The sequence below is a fragment of the Aotus nancymaae genome, unplaced genomic scaffold (assembly GCF_030222135.1).
Source record: "Aotus nancymaae isolate 86718 unplaced genomic scaffold, 86718_ANA_hifiasm-v0.15.2.pri h1tg000057l, whole genome shotgun sequence".
NCBI classification, from domain to species: Eukaryota; Metazoa; Chordata; class Mammalia; order Primates; family Aotidae; genus Aotus; species Aotus nancymaae.
This window is the reverse complement of record NW_026988471.1, coordinates 26,582,393-26,602,996: the sequence shown is the minus strand read 5'-3', so window position 1 is coordinate 26,602,996 and position 20,604 is coordinate 26,582,393. Positions and strand designations below refer to the sequence as shown.

The following is a 20,604-nucleotide window of genomic DNA, read 5'->3' as shown; positions in this document are numbered from 1 at the left end:
AAAGAGAAGAAATAGTGTGAAGACTATGTCAAATAGCTCCCTTCTCTGAACAGTCTGGCCATTTACACTGACCAACTCTACATTTGAAGAAAGGAAACCAATAATTTGTGCCACAAACAAACAAAATAGAATATACATGCAAGTCACAAAAACAGGAAGGAAAGTCAAGGAAAAGGAAAAGAAACAAGGTGAACAAGTTATTTAGGAAAGATTAAGCCATTTCCTTCCCTCGATATTTTCTCAGACACTTAAGAGAAACACAGAAAATTATACAGTTAGGTTTTTTAAAATCTGCTTTATTTAGTGCAAATGTATTCCCACTTCTTTTATATTTACTCCTCTGCAAAGTACTGAATCTACTATAGCTGTGATAGTTTAAAGATGGCTCTCTCCATCTTGACTCTAGAAAATAAAAATAAAAATATTTTAAGAATGGTAAAAATAAAGATGGCTGCAAATTCTCTTCCACTCTTGCCATCAAGTGGAGTCTATTTACCCTTCCGGTGAATCTGGGTTAGTCCCATGATTCCTTTGATCAATAAAACATCATGAAAGTGATGTTGTGCAAATTCTGAAGCTAGGAGAGCTACAGCCCTGCTTTCATGTTCTCAAAATACTCTCTGAAAAGTCAGTCACTGTGTACCCTGATGGTAGCCCAACTAACTCTGCTAGAAAGAGAGGCCATATGGACAGCCAAGCTCCCAGATAAATGCAGCTGCACAGAAACCATCTTGAACATTCCAGTCTCACTGAGCTTCCAGCTGAATGCACTCTCATGAGTGATCCTAGCTGATGCTACATATCACAGGAGAACTGCCCTGCTGAGCCCTTACAGAATTATTGCTCTACTGAATTATGAACAAATATAGTAATTGTTGTTTCAAGCCACCGAGGTCCAGGTGTTCTGTCATGAAGGAATAAATAAGAGAAGCAAGAGCAGATGCTTAATAAACATTTACTGAATAAATGAATGAGAAAGAACCACCTGGTTAGGACACTGAATACGATGATATTTCTTGATATCTGTCTTCCATTTATGTAGTACTTCCTGGCTGAAGGTAGGTAGCCCTGGACGAGTATATTTTAACTACAAGACAAGACAATAAGAAACATTTTATTAGATGAATCCAACTCCCAACCAAAATATCCCAAAAGTTTCACACCCAACTCATTAGGTTATGTAATTCTGAAATCTAGGTATACTTTGTATACTTTTGTATGCAAAAAAAAAACTGTAAAATGTAAGACCCTGTAAAGTACCTGAAACTGGTAAGTATAATGGTCTCTTGTTTAGTCTTAGAAAAGTATGATTTTTAACAGAGGACAAGAGACTCAGATATAATATTTCATCTACAGTTTAAAAAGAAAAAAAGCTATAGAGCACTATATAGAATTAAAATATGTGTTAAAAAAGAAAGATTCACAGGTTCTAATGATTAGGAAAGAAAAAATAAATTTAAAAAATGTTAAGAGAGAGAGGGATACAAAGACACATTCGTATACTCATTTAAAGAAATAAATGTGGATGGGTAAAAGGTTAGAAGTGTATAAATCAAAATATTAACTGGTATTCTCTGGTAGAATTTTGAATCATTTTAGTATTTTTTCCTACTTACCTGCATTTCTAATTTTTCTTCAATTATAACATGCTAATTTTGGTATTTTTAAAATTCTAAAACAAAAAATTAAGGTTTAACATAAAACAGGGATATGAGAGAAATCAAGGAACAGAATACATAATATTTGCTTATACTTCAAAAGTAGAATTATTTCTAATACTTCCATTTATATGCTTTGACGTGAGTTGATCTCTCCTTACAAATACAACTACAGTTTCCAGAGAAGAGAAAGCAACCTGCACAGACAGTTAAGCTGATTCTCTGTGACAAAACAACACACCCCAAGTCCATAAAGGTAATGGAGGAAGTAAGGAAGGTAGCCCAAAGAACCTCCAGTAAATATATAAAAGAATAGAGTACAGGCTGGGCACGGTGGCTCATGCCTGTAATCCCAGCACTTTGGGAGGCTGAGGCGGGCAGATCACAAGGTCAAGAGATCGAGACCAACCTGGCCAACATGGTGAAACCCCATCTCTACTAAAAATACAAAACAATTAGTTGGGCGTGGTGCTGCATGCCTATAGTCCCAGCTACTCAGGAAGCTGAGGCAGGAGAATTGCTTGCAACCGGAAAACGGAAGTTGCAGTGAGCCAGGATCGCACCACTGCACTCCAGCCTGGTGATAGAGTGAGACTCTGTCTCAAAAAAAAAAAAATAGAGTACAGAGTACTTTTATAGAGTACAGAGGTGTACTTAGTCTCCTCTGAAGCTAGTATAAATGGGCCTATCTAAAAATTTTTTCATAGCTCCACAGTACATAGCTTATATAAATATAGTTATATATAAATATATTATATATGATCTATAATATCATATTTACTATCGTAAATATGATAGTAATAAGCTATCATATTTATATAAGCTATTACTATACAGTAATAAACTATCATAGTTATGTAAATGAAGTACTATCCAGCTATAAAAAAAGGATGAAGATGATTTCTATGAACACATATGGAGCAATTTCCAGGATACACAGCTGACCCTTGAACAACACAAGTTTGAACTGTGCAGGTCCATTTGTGGTGGATTTTCCCAACCAAACAGGGATCAAAAATACTGTACTTTCAATACACAAAACCCATCTATACAGAAGCCCAACTTTTTATATACACGAGTTTGGCAGGGCGGAACTTAAGTATGCACAAATTTGGGTATTCAAGGGGTCCTGGAACCAATTCCCCACATGTACTGAGGAACAACTATATTATTAAGTGAAATAAAGCAGAGTACAAAAAAAAAAATTATAGTAAGAAAGAGGGGATATAAGAAAATATACATGTAAAAATACAAAAAAAGAAGAAAAAAATATACATGTATCTGATGATCCGTCACATAAAAATACAGGAAGGATAAACCAAAAATGAATGAATTTGGTTATCTTTGGGGGTAGGTGAAAACATATTAGAAAGAAAAGGGGAATGGAAATGGAATAATTGGGAGGAGGAGTAGTGACTCATAATATATCTCTTTGCATAGGTCTGATTTAGAACCATGGTGGTTTCATATACTCCCAAAATAAATGAATAGTTACATTAAACAGGATGTAGGGGAAACCCAAAACTTAATAAAAATAACACATGAACCTATTACAAATAAGTGACACAATGATGGGAGCAGGGAAGAAAAAATCAACCTCAGTAACTTTGGAAAATACTATTTTCACTACACGCTGTAAGGCTCAAGATGAAAAGAAGTATACACAAATATAGAAAATTTGTTTTTTATAGAGGAATGAGTTGGTAATTTTGAAACTATTTTATGTAGTACTAGAATTGAGCAAATAAGTAAATATACTGTGGATAATGAGAACCAGGTTTCTCACTGTTGGAGAAAGAAGTTACAAATAAGGAAAAAGGAAGGCTAGAAGGAAACTTGTGCAGTTGGATTGGAAATGAAGGTCTTATGGCTTTTAATATACATACAGATAGACAGTCATAAAAATAAATATGAATGTGTATGTGTGCACGTATGACTATACATACATTTATATCCTAACTCTATCCACCAAGAAGGCACAGAAACAATGACACTCCAGTAGAAATGAACATAACTAGCACTAAAATGTTCATTTCTAAATATATTCTCTAATAAAAGGAACCAAGATTCCTTAGAGAAATGGTTGATTCCAGGGCTAGGGCAGGAAAAATGAAAGATAAGCCTACGGACTGTCTTCTTGTGCCATGAAAATGTGCTAAAGAAATGACAGGGGATGTCAAAAAGACACAGGAGCCTACTTGAAAGAGCTCTCAATTGCCAAATTGGGACACTTTGAACAGCAAAATGAATAATAATAGCATTGGATTATAACCCATGGAATAAAATAAATATCTGTGAGTTTTTACTTATACAAATAAATGGAAGAAAACAAAGTAGCATTCTAATCAATAACTATAGAAAAAATGATGGAAACTGAAAATCATTACATAAACATCACAGACATAACTGTTGCAGGCAAATATATCAATGGATGCTAATCTAAGTAGGCAAAAGTATAAGAAACAGGATATGTGCATATTCCATCTCCCCACAAAATGTTCACTAATTAAATGCAGGAAGATTGCAGTTTTGCCATGGAGATACTTAGAAAACACACCCCAAGCAACTGATCAAAGTTATCATTGTCAGTAAGAGACGTATCAACATCATATACCTTTCGATATGATACATGGAGAAGGGCCAACATTACTTCAGTGGTATTCTTGCCAAACACATATAGAACTCTCAACCTAATCTTGAGAAAACATCATGCAAATCCATATTGGGAAGCATTCTACAAAACAATCAACCAATTCTCTTCAACAGCATCGAGGACACAAAAGACAAAGCCAGGGGAACTGTAACAGATTGGAAGAGACTAAGGAAACACAGAAATGAAATGAAATGTGGTATCCTGATAGTATCCTAAGGTATGGTTACGTAAGATGCTGGCATGAGGAGAAGCTAGGTGAAGAGCATTTGGAAACTGTGCTAATTCTGCAACTGTTCAGTAAGTCTAAAATTATTTCAAAATTAAGAGTTTTTTAAAAAGAATACACACTGCTTATACGTACATCAGGAAACAGTGGAAAGATGCACAAGAAGCTAATAAGTATGGTTAACCATGGGGACAGGACAGAACAAGGACAAGGTGGCTAACTCAATGTTTAGCATCACTTTGACTTTTTGAATCATTTGAAGAATATGTTATTTACTCAAAAAGATTAAATTTTTATATTTAAGAAAGAATAATGCCTTTTACCTATACACTGTCAAAAATATAAACTGGGTCATGCACGGTGGCTCACGCCTGTAATCCTAGCACTTTGGAAGGCCGAGGCAGCCAGATTGCCCGAGCTCAGGAGTTTGAGATCAGCCTGGGCAAGATGGCAAAACCACATCTCTACAAAAACAAAAACAAAATTCAAAAAATTAGCCAGGTTGTATGCGCCTGTAATCTCAGCTACTTGGGAGGCTGAGGCACAACAATCACTTGAACCTGGGAGGCAGAGGATGCAGTGAGCAGAGGTGGTGCCATCGCACTCCAGCCTGGGTGACAGAGCAAGACTCTGTCTCAAAAAATCAATCAGTCAATCAATCCATCAATCTATCTATCTATATCTCTAGTTGATGATTCTAGGAAAGCATCTGTTGGATGAGAATACCCAACTTTATCAACGAGTTAACAAATACTGATTGATTGATTAACTGATTGAGATGAAGTCTTGCTCTGTGGCCCAGGCTAGAGTGCAGTGGCATGATCTTGGCTCACTGCAACCTCCGCCTTCTGGGTTCAAATGATTCTCCTGCCTCAGCCTCCTCAGTAGCTGGAACTACAGGAGTGCACCACCATACCTAGCTAAGTTTTCTTTTTTGAGACAAAGTTCCACTCTTGTCGCCCAGGCTGGAGTGCAATGGCACAATCTCAGCTCACTGCAACCTCCGCCTTCCAGGTTCAAGCGATTCTCCCACTTCAGTCTCCTGAGTAGCTGGGATTACAAGCACCCACCACAAGGCCCAGCTAATTTTTGTATTTTTAGTAGAGAAGGGTTTCGCCATGTTAGCCAGGCTGGTCTTGAACAGCTGACCTCAGGTGATCGGCCTGCCTCGGCCTCCCAGAATGCTGGGATTACAGGTAATAGAGTCACTGTACCCAGCCACTAATTTTTTAATATTTTTAGTAGAGACAGGTTTCATCATGTTGGCCAGGTTGGTCTTGAACTCCTGACCTCAGGTGATCCTCACGCCTTGTCTTCCCAAAGTGCTGGGATTACAGGTGTGAGCCACCGTGCCCGGCCAGTTAACAAATATTTAAATTTCCTTATGACATCCTATGCACAGTGAAACCTGACTGTAATATCATGAGATAAATATCGCTGTGCAAAACCTACATTTAAATTGGAATTAGATAGCCATGTACTTTAGCCTGTAGCAGGAAAAAAATATATAGAAATAAGTCCAAAACAAGAAAGCATATCTGATATTCAAAAATACAATCCAATTCCTTGGACACCAAGAGCATCCACCAGGTGGGCACATCTATCACCTTGGGACTGATTTTTAAACCAAAAAAGATGTAAGTGTTAGAAACTAGAATATGATCTTATTTTCTTTCTTTTTTCTTTTTTTTTTTTTTCAGTGTTAGGGAATAGAGAGAGATGGAGTTCAGGAGGAGAAGACAGGCTTCCACGAGAGAGTGTGGAAGGGGACTCCAGAGGGAAAATCCAGGAGAGAGAAAGACGGCTTCCACAAAGGGAGTGTTCGTGGAAGAGGACCCAAACATGGAGTCCCTCTTTTTTTTTTTCTTTCTTTCTTTGAGATGGAGTCTCACTTTGTTGCCCAGGCTGAAGTGCAGTGGCACAGTCTTGGCTCACTACAACCTCCACCTTCTGGGTTGAAGCAATTCTCCTGCCTCAGTCTCCTGAGTAGCTGGGATTACAGGCACATGCCCCCACTCCTGGCTAAGTTTTGTATTTTTAGTAGAGACAAGATTTCATCATGTTGGTCAAGCTGGTCTCAAACTCCTGACCTCGTGATCTGCCAGCCTCAGCCTCCCAAAGTGCTGGGATTACAGGTGTGAGCCACCACACCCAGCCTGACCTTATTTTCTTGTAAGACATAACATTCCTCTCACATACGTCAGAGCCCTATGCCAAATGTGAACTTCTTGATACCCTGGAGAATAAGAGGCCTTTCCCAGCACTTTGGGAGGCTGAGGCGGGTGGATCACGAGGTCAAGAGATGGAGACCATCTTGGCCAACATGGTGAAACCCTGTCTCTACAAAAAATACAAAAATTAGCTGGGCATAGTGGCGTGCGCCTGTAGTCCCAGCTACTCGGGAGGCTGAGGCAGGAGAATTGCTTGAACCTGGGAGGCGGAGGTTGCAGTGAGACGAGATCGCACCACTGCACTCCAGCCTGGCACCTGGCGATGGAGCAAGACTCTGTTTCCAAAAAAAAAAAAAAAAAAAGAGGCCCTTCACTCCTATCTTACTCCTTATTATGTATCCCTTCAACCTGTTCCCAAGACTATCCCATAGTCATATAGCCCTGTCTCCTTTTGTTTAAATAATGCCCCTTCCTCTATGATCTATTCTAATAAGTCCAAGGGCTTCCAAACAGGTTCTGCACCCCTCAGAAGTATGCTTGGGGCCATGTAGGGGAAAAACAAAAGTATCATGAAGAAAAAGGCCAAGTAGAGAAGGCTTTGGGCTCACTACTCACAGTTACTCAGAGCAAATCTGTTTTTAAGTTATTTTACATACTGGTGTTTTGCATAAGATTTTATTTTGCAAAAAGCGGGGGAGAGGAGTTCTGTTACTACAAAACAAACTGAAACCACTTAACTAAACTAAATATAAACTACTATATATGAACTAGCAAAACAAAACAAAAACACATTAAACAGGCCGGGCGCGGTGGCTCAAGCCTGTAATCCCAGCACTTTGGGAGGCCGAGGCGGGTGGATCACGAGGTCAAGAGATCGAGACCATCCTGGTCAACATGGTGAAACCCCGTCTCTACTAATACAAAAAATTAGCTGGGCATGGTGGCGCGTGCCTGTAATCCCAGCTACTCAGGAGGCTGAGGCAGGAGAATTGCCTGAACCCAGGAGGCGGAGGTTGCGGTGAGCCGAGATCGCGCCATTGCACTCCAGCCTGGGTAACAAGAGCGAAACTCCGCCTCAAAAAAAAAAAAAACACATTAAACAAAGATTAAACAAAAATCTAATCTGGGAATTCAGGTTCCCTCTGGAAGTAGTTCAGAATTAAGAAGGCTCTTTAATTCTGAACTACTTCTTTAAGAAACTTATGAAACAGACTGTCACTCTAGAACCTAACTGAATCCAAACACTGGATCAGATGTACTCTATATGCAAGGATAAATAAACAAAATACTGCATATCACATACACACTCAAGTGCATTTACTTTTCTGTACACAGAAGGCACAATATTAGAAATAATGGTTCCCAAATTGATACATGCTTCTGCCTTACCTTTCGATCATCAGGCACCAGGTCCTGAAGCACCTTCCTCTTGGGCCATTCCTTGGCCAGTTCAGCAGAGGCCAGCTCCTGCAGGTGGTATACAGCTATCTTGGCAGAACGTCTCTGAACTCGGCCCCCACTCTTTGACTCTAGGTTCATTTCCTTTAAGCACTCTGGCTGTCCTGACTCTGGAAAGAAGGAGATCTGCAAGAATGAGACACAGCAAAACACAGGCCCGATAAGTGGCATCCATCAGAGCCAGTGATTAAAGGCTGAGCTTCCTGCTCTAAATATCAAAAGAGCTACGTAGTAGATTGTTAATCAATAGCATAAAGTTCCACCATATTAATGCACATTTTACTGGTAAAAAAGCTTCTTAGGGCCTGGCGTGGTGCCTCATGCCTATAATCCCAGCACTTTGAGAGGGCAAGGCAGGTGGATCCTCTGAGGTCAGAAGTTTGAGACCAACCTGGCCAACATGATGAAACACTGTCTCTACTAAAAATACAAAAATTAGCCGGGCACAGTGGTGGGCACCTGTAATCCCACCTACTCGGGAGTCTGAGGCAGGACAATCGCTTGAAACCGGGAGGTAGAACTTGCAGTGAGCCAAGATGGCACCACTGCACTCCAACCTGAGCAACAGAATGAGACTCTGTCTCAGGAAAAAAAATAAAATAAAAGAAAGAAAATTATATGCTGAATTAAGCAAAGATTTCTTAGATGCAACAAAAGCATTATCCATAAACGAAAAAATATATAAATTGAACAATACCAAAATCTAAAACTCTGTTCTTCAAAAGACAATGTTAAAAAAGATAAAGAACTTATATCCAGAATGATTAAAAAAACTCAGAATATATCTCTAACTTAATGGGACAACAAAAATCCTTCCCCCAAAATGAACAAAGGATTTGAACAGAGACTTCATTAAAGACATACAAATCACCAATAAGCACATGCAAAGATGGTCAACAACATTAAGCACTGTTAGTCATTAGGGAAATGAAAATTTAAACCACAGTAAAATACTACTACATATCTGTTAGAATGGATGAAAAAATAAAATTGACAATAATAAATGTAGACAAGGATGCAAAGCAACTGGAGTTCTCATACTTTGCTGGTGGGAATGCAAAATGGCACAGCCACTTTGGGAAACAGTGCAGCACTTTCTTATGAAGTTAAATATACATTAACCAATATGACCCAGAAATCTCATTCCTAAGTATTTACCCAAGGGAAATTAAAATTTATTTTCACATAAAAATCTTTTTTGCCAGGTGCAATGGCTCACACCTATAAATCCCAGGATTTTGGGAGGCCGAGGCAGGCAGATCACTTGAGGTCAGGAGTTCAAGACCAGTCTGGCCAACATGGCAAACAACCATCTCTACTATAAATACAAAACTTAGCTGGGTACAGTGGCACATGTCTGTAATCCCAGCTACTCGGGAGGCTGGGGTGGGAGGATAGCTTGAGCCCAGGAGGCAGAGGTTGCAGTGAGCCAAGGCAGCGCCACTGCACTCCAGCCTGGGTGAAACAGCAAGACCTTGTCTCAAAAAAACAAAACACAACCTTTTTGTTTTTCTGTTTTTGAGTCAGGGTCTTGCTTTGTCACCCAGACTGGAGTGCAGTGGCACCATCTCAGCTTTCTGCAACCTCTGATGGACAGATGCCCATAAAAGTTCTAGCTACAGGAGAATGCCTTTAGTTTTAAAAATATAATAATAAGGACAGGCACAGTGGCTCACGTCTATAATTCCAGCACTTTGGGAGGCTGAAGTGGGCAGATCACCTGAGATAGGGAGTTCAAGACCAGCCTGAACAACATGATAAAGCCCTGTCTCTACTAAAAATACAAAAATTAGTGTAGTGGCACTAATCCCAACTACTCAGGAAGCTGAGGTGAGAGAATAAACCTGGGAGGTGGAGGTTGCAATGAGCCAAGATTGAGCTACTGCACTCCAGCCTGGGCAACAGAGGGAGACTCTGTCAAATGCATAAATGAATGAATGGATGAATGGACACAGTGGCTCATGTCTATAATCCCAGCACTTTGGGAAGTCAAGGTAAGACAAATGCTTGAGGCCAGGAGTTCAAGACTGGCCTGTGCTACATAATGAGAACCCTATCTCTATAAAAAATTAAAAACAAAAAAAATTAGCTGGGCATGTGATACAAGCCTGTAATCCTGGCTACTTAGGAGTCTGAGGCAAGAAGATGGCTGAGTCCAGGAGTTCAAGGCTGTAGTGAGCTATGATCCTACCATGGCACTCCAGCCTGAGAGAGCAAGGTCTTGTCTCTCAAAAAAATGTGTGTGTATGTGTATATATATGTAATATATAAAAATATATAAGATATATAACATATAAATATAAAATATATAATAATGAGTTTACTTCTGCCTGGACTATACTTTGAATTTTGATTTATCTAACCTAATAATGTTCAAAAGACAGAAATAACAAAAGGACAAAAAAGAACAAAGAAGAGAGAGCACAAGCATTCAGAGATTAAAAGAGGATTCAAATGAGGAACCAAACACATATGGGAAGATAGAGGAGTAAGGACTCACCACAAAATACATCCCCAACCAGGGTATAGAAAGGGATCAGTACTCACAGGCCCATGCTCTGACCTCAGGTGATACGCAAGTCCAGCCTTCGACCTATATGGTTTTCCACAGTGGTGACATTTCAGGGTCATCTTTTCCAGCTCTGCAGCCCCTTTGCCACATTTTCTGACATGGTAGAGATATCCCATGATGCTGGTGAAGCTACTGGAGCAACTCTGAACACAGGAGAGAAGCCTAAACTATAATCTTACATCTTTGGACATGATCGCTAAATTTCTAAACAGCCATAAAGTACTCACCACCACAAAATACAAACAGGCCCTCTGATTTCAGTAGACTCTCTCCAACATCTCCCATCAGCACAACCCTTCTTTGTCTCTGGTCATCCTGCTATGACCAAGCATGATTTCGAATCAGCTTGGTCAGCCCTTGATAAATTATAACTGTGCATCTACTCTATGTCAGAGCTGCCTCCTTGGTCTGTGATCCAATCCCATCCCAATATCAAATACCCAGCAATATATAACAAAGTTCAGCACAGTGAGGGGTTACTGGGATCCTCTTCATCACATTAAAGAAAGGATGGTTAAGGAAACCCCATCAAAGGGAAAGGGGAGAAAAATAAATTTTTTAAAATGAGGAAGAAAATAAAGAACTATTAATGAGTTCAAGAGCCCAAGATAGTACAGAACTAGGAAGTCTACAATGAGGAAGAGAAGAAATGGAAAAGAAGAACGAAAGACATTGACCTGAGAATTCAGGGAGAAGGAGTTGTGTCCGTGGGCTCCTACCTCACGCATGCACCTGAGCTTTCCCAGTCTCTTTAGAACTGTTCGGAGCCGTTCCCTCTCACTTGGCTCATCTATTTCATCTCCGGCTTTCAAAATGGGCTAGAAATCAAGAGAAGTAAATAAGCAGATGATTTATGGAAAAGAGACACGGGAAAAAAATATCAGAGGAGAATCAAGGATTGGACTAGCAGCTAAGCTGGTGCTGATGAATCCCAAGTTATCTGACTACTGGCTTTCTCCATCTTCTCCTGGACAAAGGAAGTGAATATAATGGAAATAAGAGTTCTGAGCCTCTACCTCCCAGAAGATAAACCTTTAGAGTTAACCTAAACACACAAATATTTATAGATCTACTGCAAAGGTTTCATTGTGCATGACTCTTACTCATACGCTTATAAAATCCAAGAGCTATCTGCACTGAGATATCTACACTCACATAAGTAAAAGACATCCAGGCTGGGCACAGTGGCTCACAGCTGTAATCTAGCACTTTGGGAGGCTGAGGCAGGTGGATCACCTGAGGTCAGGAGTTCAAGACCAGACTGGTCAACATGGTGAAATACATGTTGTCTCTACTAAAAATACAAAAACTTAGCCGGGCATGGTGGCATGCACCTGTAGTTCCAGCTACTCGAGAGGCTGAGGCATGATAATTGCTTGCACCTGGGAGGCAGAGGTTGCAGTGATTGTACCACTGCACTCCAGCCTGGGCGACAGAGTGAGACTCCATCTCAAACACACACACACACACACACACACACAAACACTCACAAAGGCAGAAGACACTCTTACCAAACTATTATGATTTGCCATGACGTGATACTTCATCCCTGCCAGTGAACGAAGTTGTTTCCCACAATGATGACAAGTAAACATTTCCTAGAAGGAAAAATACTGCTCAGTGCTAGGTTGTTCCACAGAGAGACAGAATGTCACAAAGTCCTACTCAAAGGCTTTTGTCTATGTCTCCTTTATTTCTCAAACTCAACAGTCAATAAACCTCAAAATCCCAGAAACCCAGTGTCATGTCCGTAAGGGCAAAATAAAGGCAATTCGCTTTTAAAACAGTAAGAATTACCATTTACTGAATGCCAGTATTTGCCAAGTAATGGGCTAGACACTCGGCCATGTGTTCTTTCTTATCCTCTCCTGGACTATATAAGGTTTTTATTATTTTATATTTATTTTATTTTCTCCATTTTACAAATGAAGCTGAGGGCCACACATAAAAAGCTAAATGCCACACTAGTATGTGGCTAAGAGAAGATTCAAACCTAACACTGTCAGATCCAAAGCCTATGTTTCCTTTATTACACAATGCTGCTTTTCATCCATTATAACTAGCATGTCCAACACAGCAAAAGAGGTCTAAAGTTTGGATTGAAAAATCGTAACAGTTATGAAACGCCAAAATATCTAACCTGCTTGCAGTTTTCCATGTGCTTCTTTAAACCCTCTATGGTCTTCCTCCCCACTGCCTGGCAGGTAGGGCAGGAGACACTGCCTTTATCAACGATTTCTAAGTACCACTGCTCCTCCAAACTGCCTACAAAGGAGAGAAAGAAGCACTTTGTAATCTGCAGTATTCTCCAGAAACAAAAAGCATAATTCCACAATTTAGGAAAAGTATCATAAAATGGTTTTTCCTTTTCCTGGTAGACTGTAACAAAGAGACTCTTGCTGGGTATAACTTCTAAAAGTAGTATTTTTTAGACAGTGTAGTTTCTGAAAACTCTTACTCATTTTGCCATGATAAAAAGCACCTGAGAATCACTCCAAAGACCAGTGGCTTAAAAGAACTAGGCAGCAACATTTTTCACAGCAGGATGTAATAATGGGATACTGAGAAATGTCACAGCCTGTCCACTGAGTGTTTCTATGTGCCTGAGACTATGCTAAATGTTTTTATGCATTTAATTTTCACAACAATTCTGACTGCCTTTATCACCCTTATTCATAGGCAGGGAAACTGAGGCTAGAGGAAGGTAAATAAATGAAGGCAGGTCAGAAAGTTAATGAAGAGCCAAAACTTGAGCAAAGGTCTGTCTGACTCCAAACTCAGGCCCTTAGTAACTGCCTCCTTAAAGAAATGCCTTAGTACCTCATTCCTTCACATACAACACCAACAGTAAATCAGGGTGTGAGAACTACATCCCATAATGGTTCCAAAAGAAAACATACCTGCTGCATAAACCGGTGGTTCCTTCCGAATGCGACGTGCCTGGGATTTGGGATTGGGCTGAGTTTTAGGCCGTTGCTTCCTCCCTGACACAAGACAGAAACTTGAAGCCCAACATGTCACCCTTGTTAATACCAAAATGTCTTTCCTCCCCTTCTCTTCAACACCCTATTTCCCAGTCCCTCAACAGACTGACTGCCTAAGTCATTACAGAATGAAAGGGTATAAGGCGGCAAGATGGAGATCATTCCCTCTTAAACAATTCAAAGGGCTCAGAGGTCACTAAAGGGCTCAAACTAAGGTCTCTTTTTCTTTTACCCTCAAAGAATAAAGCCCAGTCACCCAAGGAAAAAGAAGTAGCAAAGTTACTGCCTTACCATAAAGCTTATGCTTCTTCTGAGGAAATTCTCGATAGTCCTCATCTTCTTCCTGCCTGGGTTTCCTTTTTCCCTTGGTTGATACTCCACCTGACCCTGAAGTACCATACAAAAACAAAACAAAAACTCAGCACACTTTGTAAATGAACAGTTAGGCCTGCCTTCAAAACATCATTCACAAGACCATCAAAGGGAAAAAGCATCAGTGAACGCAGGTCTCAGGAAATGTCTGTGAGATTTTTAGGGAAGCTGGTGTAACTTATCATTAACTGACCCAACCTCTCTCTTTCTTTCTACATTGTTATCTATCCCAAACCATCCATTGTTCCTTATAAATAGTAAGGGCCTTCAGGCAATGTATTTTGCTTAATCTTGATTTGAGACTAAAAAGGAGCACAAGAATTGCTCAAGATAGAGGGCTAGCTACCCAAGGACCCTTGAGACTGTGACCATCTAGAATATTCTCCCCTAAATAACCCTTACACCAGCCCCTAAATCGTCAACAGAAGTTCAAACTAGAGGAAAAGAAGTTCAAATCCTACAAAGAGGAAAATCAAATGCTAAGTACAACCTGGAGGAGTAAGATTAGCAGAATTTCACTCTATCAGACAGTTCATGAAGCTAACAGGATCCAATAGCCTAACACCTTAAATTTTTTAAAATCACTAATGAGAAACAAATATCTGGCATTTAATACCCTTAAGAGGTATTTACAATAATCTCAAACTATAACTTTAGGGAGTGTTCCATCTTGGGAATAAGAAGACACTGATATTGATACCTTCAACATGAGAAGTAGCAGCTGGCTTGATCCGTCTCATCTTCATCCAGTAGGTAGATTTTCGAAAAGATGCTGGAAAATCACTCACTGGTTCACACGAAGAGGCAGATGATGAACCACTTAAGGAGTCATCATGAGGAATAGTGTACTGGAAACTATTATCCTTTATGGAGCACTGGGTCCTGCTACTAATACAACATAAAAATATACACCACAAAGGAAGGTCTGTAGCAAAATTTCTATACATTCTTTTATATTATAACCAAGTTGGTTACCTGTGCAGAAAACTAAGAAGCCTGCTTTTATAAAAACAGAATGTAAGTTGTAATCACCTAACAATAACAATAGTTGATCTAATACAACATGTGCAATTACTATCATTCTTCACTGTAATCAGAAAGAGTAAGGAGTACACATAAATGATCACTTTGCAGTCCAAGTTGACATTCCTTCCTAGATTCATCTAAGAAAAGAAAGTAGCCAAAGCAATAAGGGTGTTCTGTGATCCTTCAGAAGACTCCCTGGATTTGTAACCTGGTATGACCCAGCCTCTCTATTTCTCTGACAGAGGCACGGTAACTCAAGGGTATCTCTGAGGGAAAGGAATAGTCTGTAGGGCCTAATCTGACCCATCTTCCTTCTCCCTCAGCATTCTCCCTAAACCCTGATGCCCCATCTTATTTGGGCAACATGATACTTAGCTTCCACAGCTAAAGGAGGGATGCTATCTTGTATGAATTAATCTGGCCAGAGAAATCTGGTATAAAGCTGAATCCAGAGTCCAAAATCTAAGACCAGTCAGTATGACAGTTAACAAACATGACTGTGTAACTACAAAGCATCAGACATTCTTGTAGGTGGCTCAAGATGCAGTAGAGCAGCAGTTCTCCAAGAGTGGTCTAGGGACTCCTAGAACCTCCCTTTTCCAGCTTAATACCTGTGAGGCCTACTTTAGATGTATGGTTCAGAAAGATCCTTCTGGCTGCTGCATGGAGACAGCCCATGGGAGAAAGAGTAAGCAAAAGGAAAAAAAGTTAACGTGAATTGGAAGATGCAAGATAATACTTTAGATATAGCGCTAATAAGAATTACACATAGAGCGGTGGCTCATGCCTGTAATCCCAGCACTTTGGGAGGCCAAGGCAGGTGGATCACCTGAGGTCAGGAGTTTGAGACCAGCCTGGCCAACATGGTTAAACCCTGTCTCTGCTAAAAATACAAAAAATTAGCTGGGCGTGGTGGCGCATGCCTGTAATTCCAGCTACTGGGGAGGCTGAGATAGGAGAATTGCTTGAACCCGGGAGGCAGAGGTTGCAGTGAGTTCAGATCGCACCATTGCACTCCAGCCTGGGCAACAAGAGCGAAACTCTATCTCAAAAAAAAAAAAAAAGAATTACACATAGTCTCTGTGACAGCAGGGAGTTGGAATTAACAACGTGACCACCCTTGTAAAATGTGATAGATGCCTACTATGGAATCCTATATTGCTATCATAAGCAATAAACCAATTCTATACATAGAGACATGAACGTAACTAAAAAGTATACTATTGAATGAAAAAAGAAACAAAATAACATCTCTAGCACAATGTCAATTCAGCAGGCTAAAAACAAATCCTCACATAAACGCAGCTTATTTTTAAAGTAGTCATAAATATTTAAGGGCAAACACCACACTTGTTTATACAGTTTCCTCTAGGAGGGAACGGATGGAAATGGGGATGAGTAAACATAACAGAGACTGGTTATGTCAGTATGCTACAAACAGAGAAGAATGAGTTTCGGCTCTCTGCACATGAGGTCCAATAGTACAGATTTAATACACAGAAGTCCTGGCTCTGGTGGGGCAGCTAACCCCACTAAGCCCCACCCCTACTGCTGATTGGACTCTGTAAAGCAAACAAAAACAAGTAAATTACACAGGGAAGTCAAAGCTAGGAGAAGTGACCCAAATGGGGTGAGTTTTCCAGTTCTGTCTTTTTCCCTCATGTGTGAATCTGCAAAAGGATGAACCCCATTTGCAGAGCAGCATGAGCAGCTTTAATTCTAGAAACTCCCTTCTTTCTGATCAAGCAAATCGAGGAAAAAAGGTTCCTGCAGACCAGAGTCGGGGGATGGGGGAGGGGGAAAGCTGGAGAGAAAGGCAAAAACAAGAATCCCTTAAATCAGTGTATGAATCCATACAAGTCACAAGTTGACCTTAGCCATGAATGTGTGGCATGTACCCATACATACCAGCCTAGCAAAGACTTTGAAAACCAAAATGAGATTTGAATGCTAATGTGACCCAAACCAAAGCAGCAAAAGCTTGGAGAACTGAAATAAGATTGGAAACACCACAGAAGTCTCAGACCAGCCCCTGGGCTATTCATGTATGGGACAGCCCAAATCATCATAGCAAAGACCTAAAGAACAGAACTGAGATTTTAACCAATGCCTCCAAAAAGCAAGACAGAAGTTTTGACCTGAATGAACCTAAAGCAGGGTTGCCTGCTAAAACAGAAACGGCAACATTTGCCAGAAGAATTATAATAGATCCCAAAATCTACACAAAAAATATTCACAATGTTGAGGATAAATTCCAAAATTACGCAACACATAAAGAACCAGGAAAATGTAAGCAATTTTCCTTTTTTTTTTCTTTCTCTCTCTCTTCTTTTTTTGTTTGAGATGGAATCTTGCTCTGTTGCCCATGCTAGAGTGCAGTGGCACAATCTTGGCTCACTGCAACCTCCGCCTCCCAGGTTCAAGCTATTCTCCTGCCTTAGCCTCCCAAGTAGCTGAGATTAGAGGCATGCGCCACCATGACTGGCTAATTTGTTTGTATTTTTAGTAGAGATGGGGTTTCATCATGTTGGCCAGTCTGGTCTCGAACTCCTGACCTCAGGTGATCCACCCACCTTGGCCTTCCAAAGTGCTGGAATTACAGGCAAAAGCCACCGTGCTCGGCCAATGTGAGCAATTTTCAAAGGAAGAGATGATCAAAACCTGCCAACCCCAAGGTAATCCAGATGTTGGAACTATCAAATACTTTCAGTAAAAAGTATTTCCTTATAAATTTCTTTCTTATAAAAGAAAACACACAAGAAATGAAGGAAAAGGTAGGAATCATCACCAGAAAAAGAAACCATAAAAAAGAACCAAATGAAATCTTAGAACTGAAAAATACAATGTCTGAAATAAAAACTCATCGGATGGGTTCAGTAATGGAGAGGACAGAGGAAAGAGTCTGTGAACTTGAAGACCGATCAACAGAAATGACCCAGTCTGAAGAATAAAGAGAAAAAAAGATTGAAAAACAGTCAACAGAGCCCCCATACCAAAAGTTCTAACCTAAGTGTAGTTGTAAATCCCAGAGGGAGAGGTGAAAGATACGAAGGCAGAAAAATACATTTGAAAAAAAAAAATGGTGGACAATCCCCCACACTTGGTCAAAGACATAAATTTACAGATTCAAGGAGCTCAACAAACACCAAATAGGATAACTCAAAAGAAAAAATATACCAAGACACATCTTTTTGTTGAAACAGAGTCTCGTTCTGTTGCCCAGGCCAGAGTACAGTGGCACATGGCTCACTGCAGCTTGAATCTCTCTGGCTCAAGTGATCCTCCCACCTCACCATACCTGAGTAGCCGGGACCACAGGTGCACACCATCACGCCCACTAAATTTTTGTGTTTTTTCATAGAGATAGGGTCTTGTTATGTTGCCCAGGCTGGTGCAAAACACTTCATCATTATTATTATTATTATTATTATTATTTGAGACAGGGTCTCACTCTGTCACTCAGGCTGGAGTGTAGTGGCTCAAGCACAGCCTCCACCTCTCAGGCTTAAACAATCCTCCCACCTCAGCCTCCTGAGTAGTTGAGACCACAAGTGTGCACCACCATACCCAGCTCATTCTTTTTGGTGTGTGTAGAGATGAGGTCTCACTTTGTTGTCCAGGCTGGCCTCAAACTCCTAGGCTCAAGCAATCTTCCTACCTCAGCCTCCCAAAGTGCTGGGATTATAAGAAGGAGCCACGGTGCCCAGTGAAGGCACATCTTAATGAAATTATTCAGCCAGGATGGAGAGGGGAGAGATGGGGGGAAGGTAAAGAGGGGGAAAAAAAGAATATAAATCTATTTATTACCACTGAACTGTACACTTAAAAATAGTAAAGATGGCTCATGCTTATAATCCCAGCTACTCAGAAGACGCAGGAGGATTACTTGAGGCCAGGAGTTTAAGATCAGCCTGGACAACATAGTGAAACCCCATTTCTTAATTAAAAAAAAAAGGGGGGGGAGGGGGTAGGCACAGTGGCTCATGCCTATAATCCCAGCACTCTGGGAGGCCAAGATCCACTTTGGAGGATCACCTGAGCTCAGGAGTTCAAGACCAGCCTGGCCAACACGATGAAAACCCATCTGTACTAAAAATACAAAAATTAGCCAGGTGTGGTGGCAGGCGCTTGTAGTCCCAGCTACTTAGGAGGCTGAGGCAGGAGAATCACTTGAAACTGGGAGGCAGAAGTTGCAATGAGCCGAGATCACACCACTGCACTCCAGCCTGGGCGACAGAGTGAGACTCTATGTCTCAAATAAATAAATAAATAAATAAATAAATAAAATAAAATAAGCTGGGTGCAGTGGCTCAAGCCTGTAATCCCAGCACTTTAGGAGGCTGAGGCAGGCAGATCCCTTGATTCCAAGAATTCAAGACCAGCCTGGGAAACATGGTGAAACCCTATCTCTGTTAAAAATACAAAAAAATTAGCCAGGCGTGGTAGTGTGCATCTGTAGTCCCAGCTACTCAGCAGGCTGAGGTGGGAGAATCATCTGAGCCCAGAAGGACAAGGAGGCAGAGGTTGTGCCGGTGCACTCCAGCCTGGGCAATGGGAGTTAGACCCTGTTTCAAAAAACTATTCAAAGCCAACAATTTTGTTTTAAACTAGAAAGCTTCAGAAAAGTGACATATTACATTACAGAAAATAATTTAAATGATCATAGGTTTCTCAACAGAAACCAAGAAGACCAGAACACAGTACCATAACTTTAAAATCAGCCAATGTAATGGTTCACATTTGTAATCCAAGAACTTTGGGAGGCCAAGGGAGGGGAACTGTTTGAGCCCACAAGTTCAAGAACAGCTTGGGCAAATAGCAAGACCCTGTCTCTACAAAAAATAATTTTTTTTTTTTTTTGAGACAGAGTCTTGCTCTGTCGCCAGGTGCCAGGATGGAGTGCAGTGGCGCGATCTTGGCTCACTGCAACCTCTGCCTCCCGGGTTCAAGCAATTCTCCTGCCTTAGCCTCCCGACTAGCTGGGACTACAGGCGTGCACCGCCACACCCAGCTAATTTTTTTATATTTTTAGTAGAGATGGGGTTTCACCATGTTGGCCAGGATGTTCTCGATCACTTGACCTCATGATTCGCCCACCTCAGCCTCCCAAAGTTCTTGGATTACAGACGTGAGCCAGGGCGCCTGGCCAAAAAATAATTTTAAGAACTTAATTGTACATTTTAAAATAACTAAAAGAGTGTAATTGGATGGTCTATACCACAAAGGATAAATGCTTGAGGGGACGGAGAAAAAGAAAAAGAAATATACTTAAAATCTTGAGAGAAAAAAAATTTGTCAATTCAGAATTCTATATCCAGTAAAAATATCCTCAGAAATAAAAAGAATTTGTTGTAAGCAGACCTGCTCCATATGAAATGCTAAAAAAAATGATTCCAGCTGAAGAAAAATAATACCAGAGAGAAACTTGGATTTTTAAGAATGAAGAAAGAGCAACAGAAATGACAAATAGGCCGGGGTAGATGC

At 40.4% G+C, this 20,604-nt stretch overlaps 1 protein-coding gene across 4 annotated transcripts in view; it reads right to left on the bottom strand.

The window, feature by feature from the left end:
• The window catches only part of ZNF512 (zinc finger protein 512), a 35,215-nt gene that overhangs the window by 6,906 nt on the left and 7,705 nt on the right, over positions 1–20,604 (bottom strand). For 2 of the 4 annotated variants that reach the window (XM_012475409.3, XM_012475411.3), the window contains 9 exons: positions 14,795–14,982; positions 14,014–14,109; positions 13,639–13,722; positions 12,879–13,003; positions 12,250–12,336; positions 11,458–11,556; positions 10,714–10,881; positions 8,098–8,292; positions 986–1,087 (listed from right to left, as the gene is read on the bottom strand). In XM_012475409.3, coding sequence (XP_012330832.1) covers positions 986–1,087; positions 8,098–8,292; positions 10,714–10,881; positions 11,458–11,556; positions 12,250–12,336; positions 12,879–13,003; positions 13,639–13,722; positions 14,014–14,109; positions 14,795–14,982 — 1,144 coding nt within the window. The remainder of the gene's footprint in view (positions 1–985; positions 1,088–8,097; positions 8,293–10,713; positions 10,882–11,457; positions 11,557–12,249; positions 12,337–12,878; positions 13,004–13,638; positions 13,723–14,013; positions 14,110–14,794; positions 14,983–20,604) is intronic. The other 2 variants (XM_012475410.3, XM_012475412.2) reach the window with 1 other exon arrangement.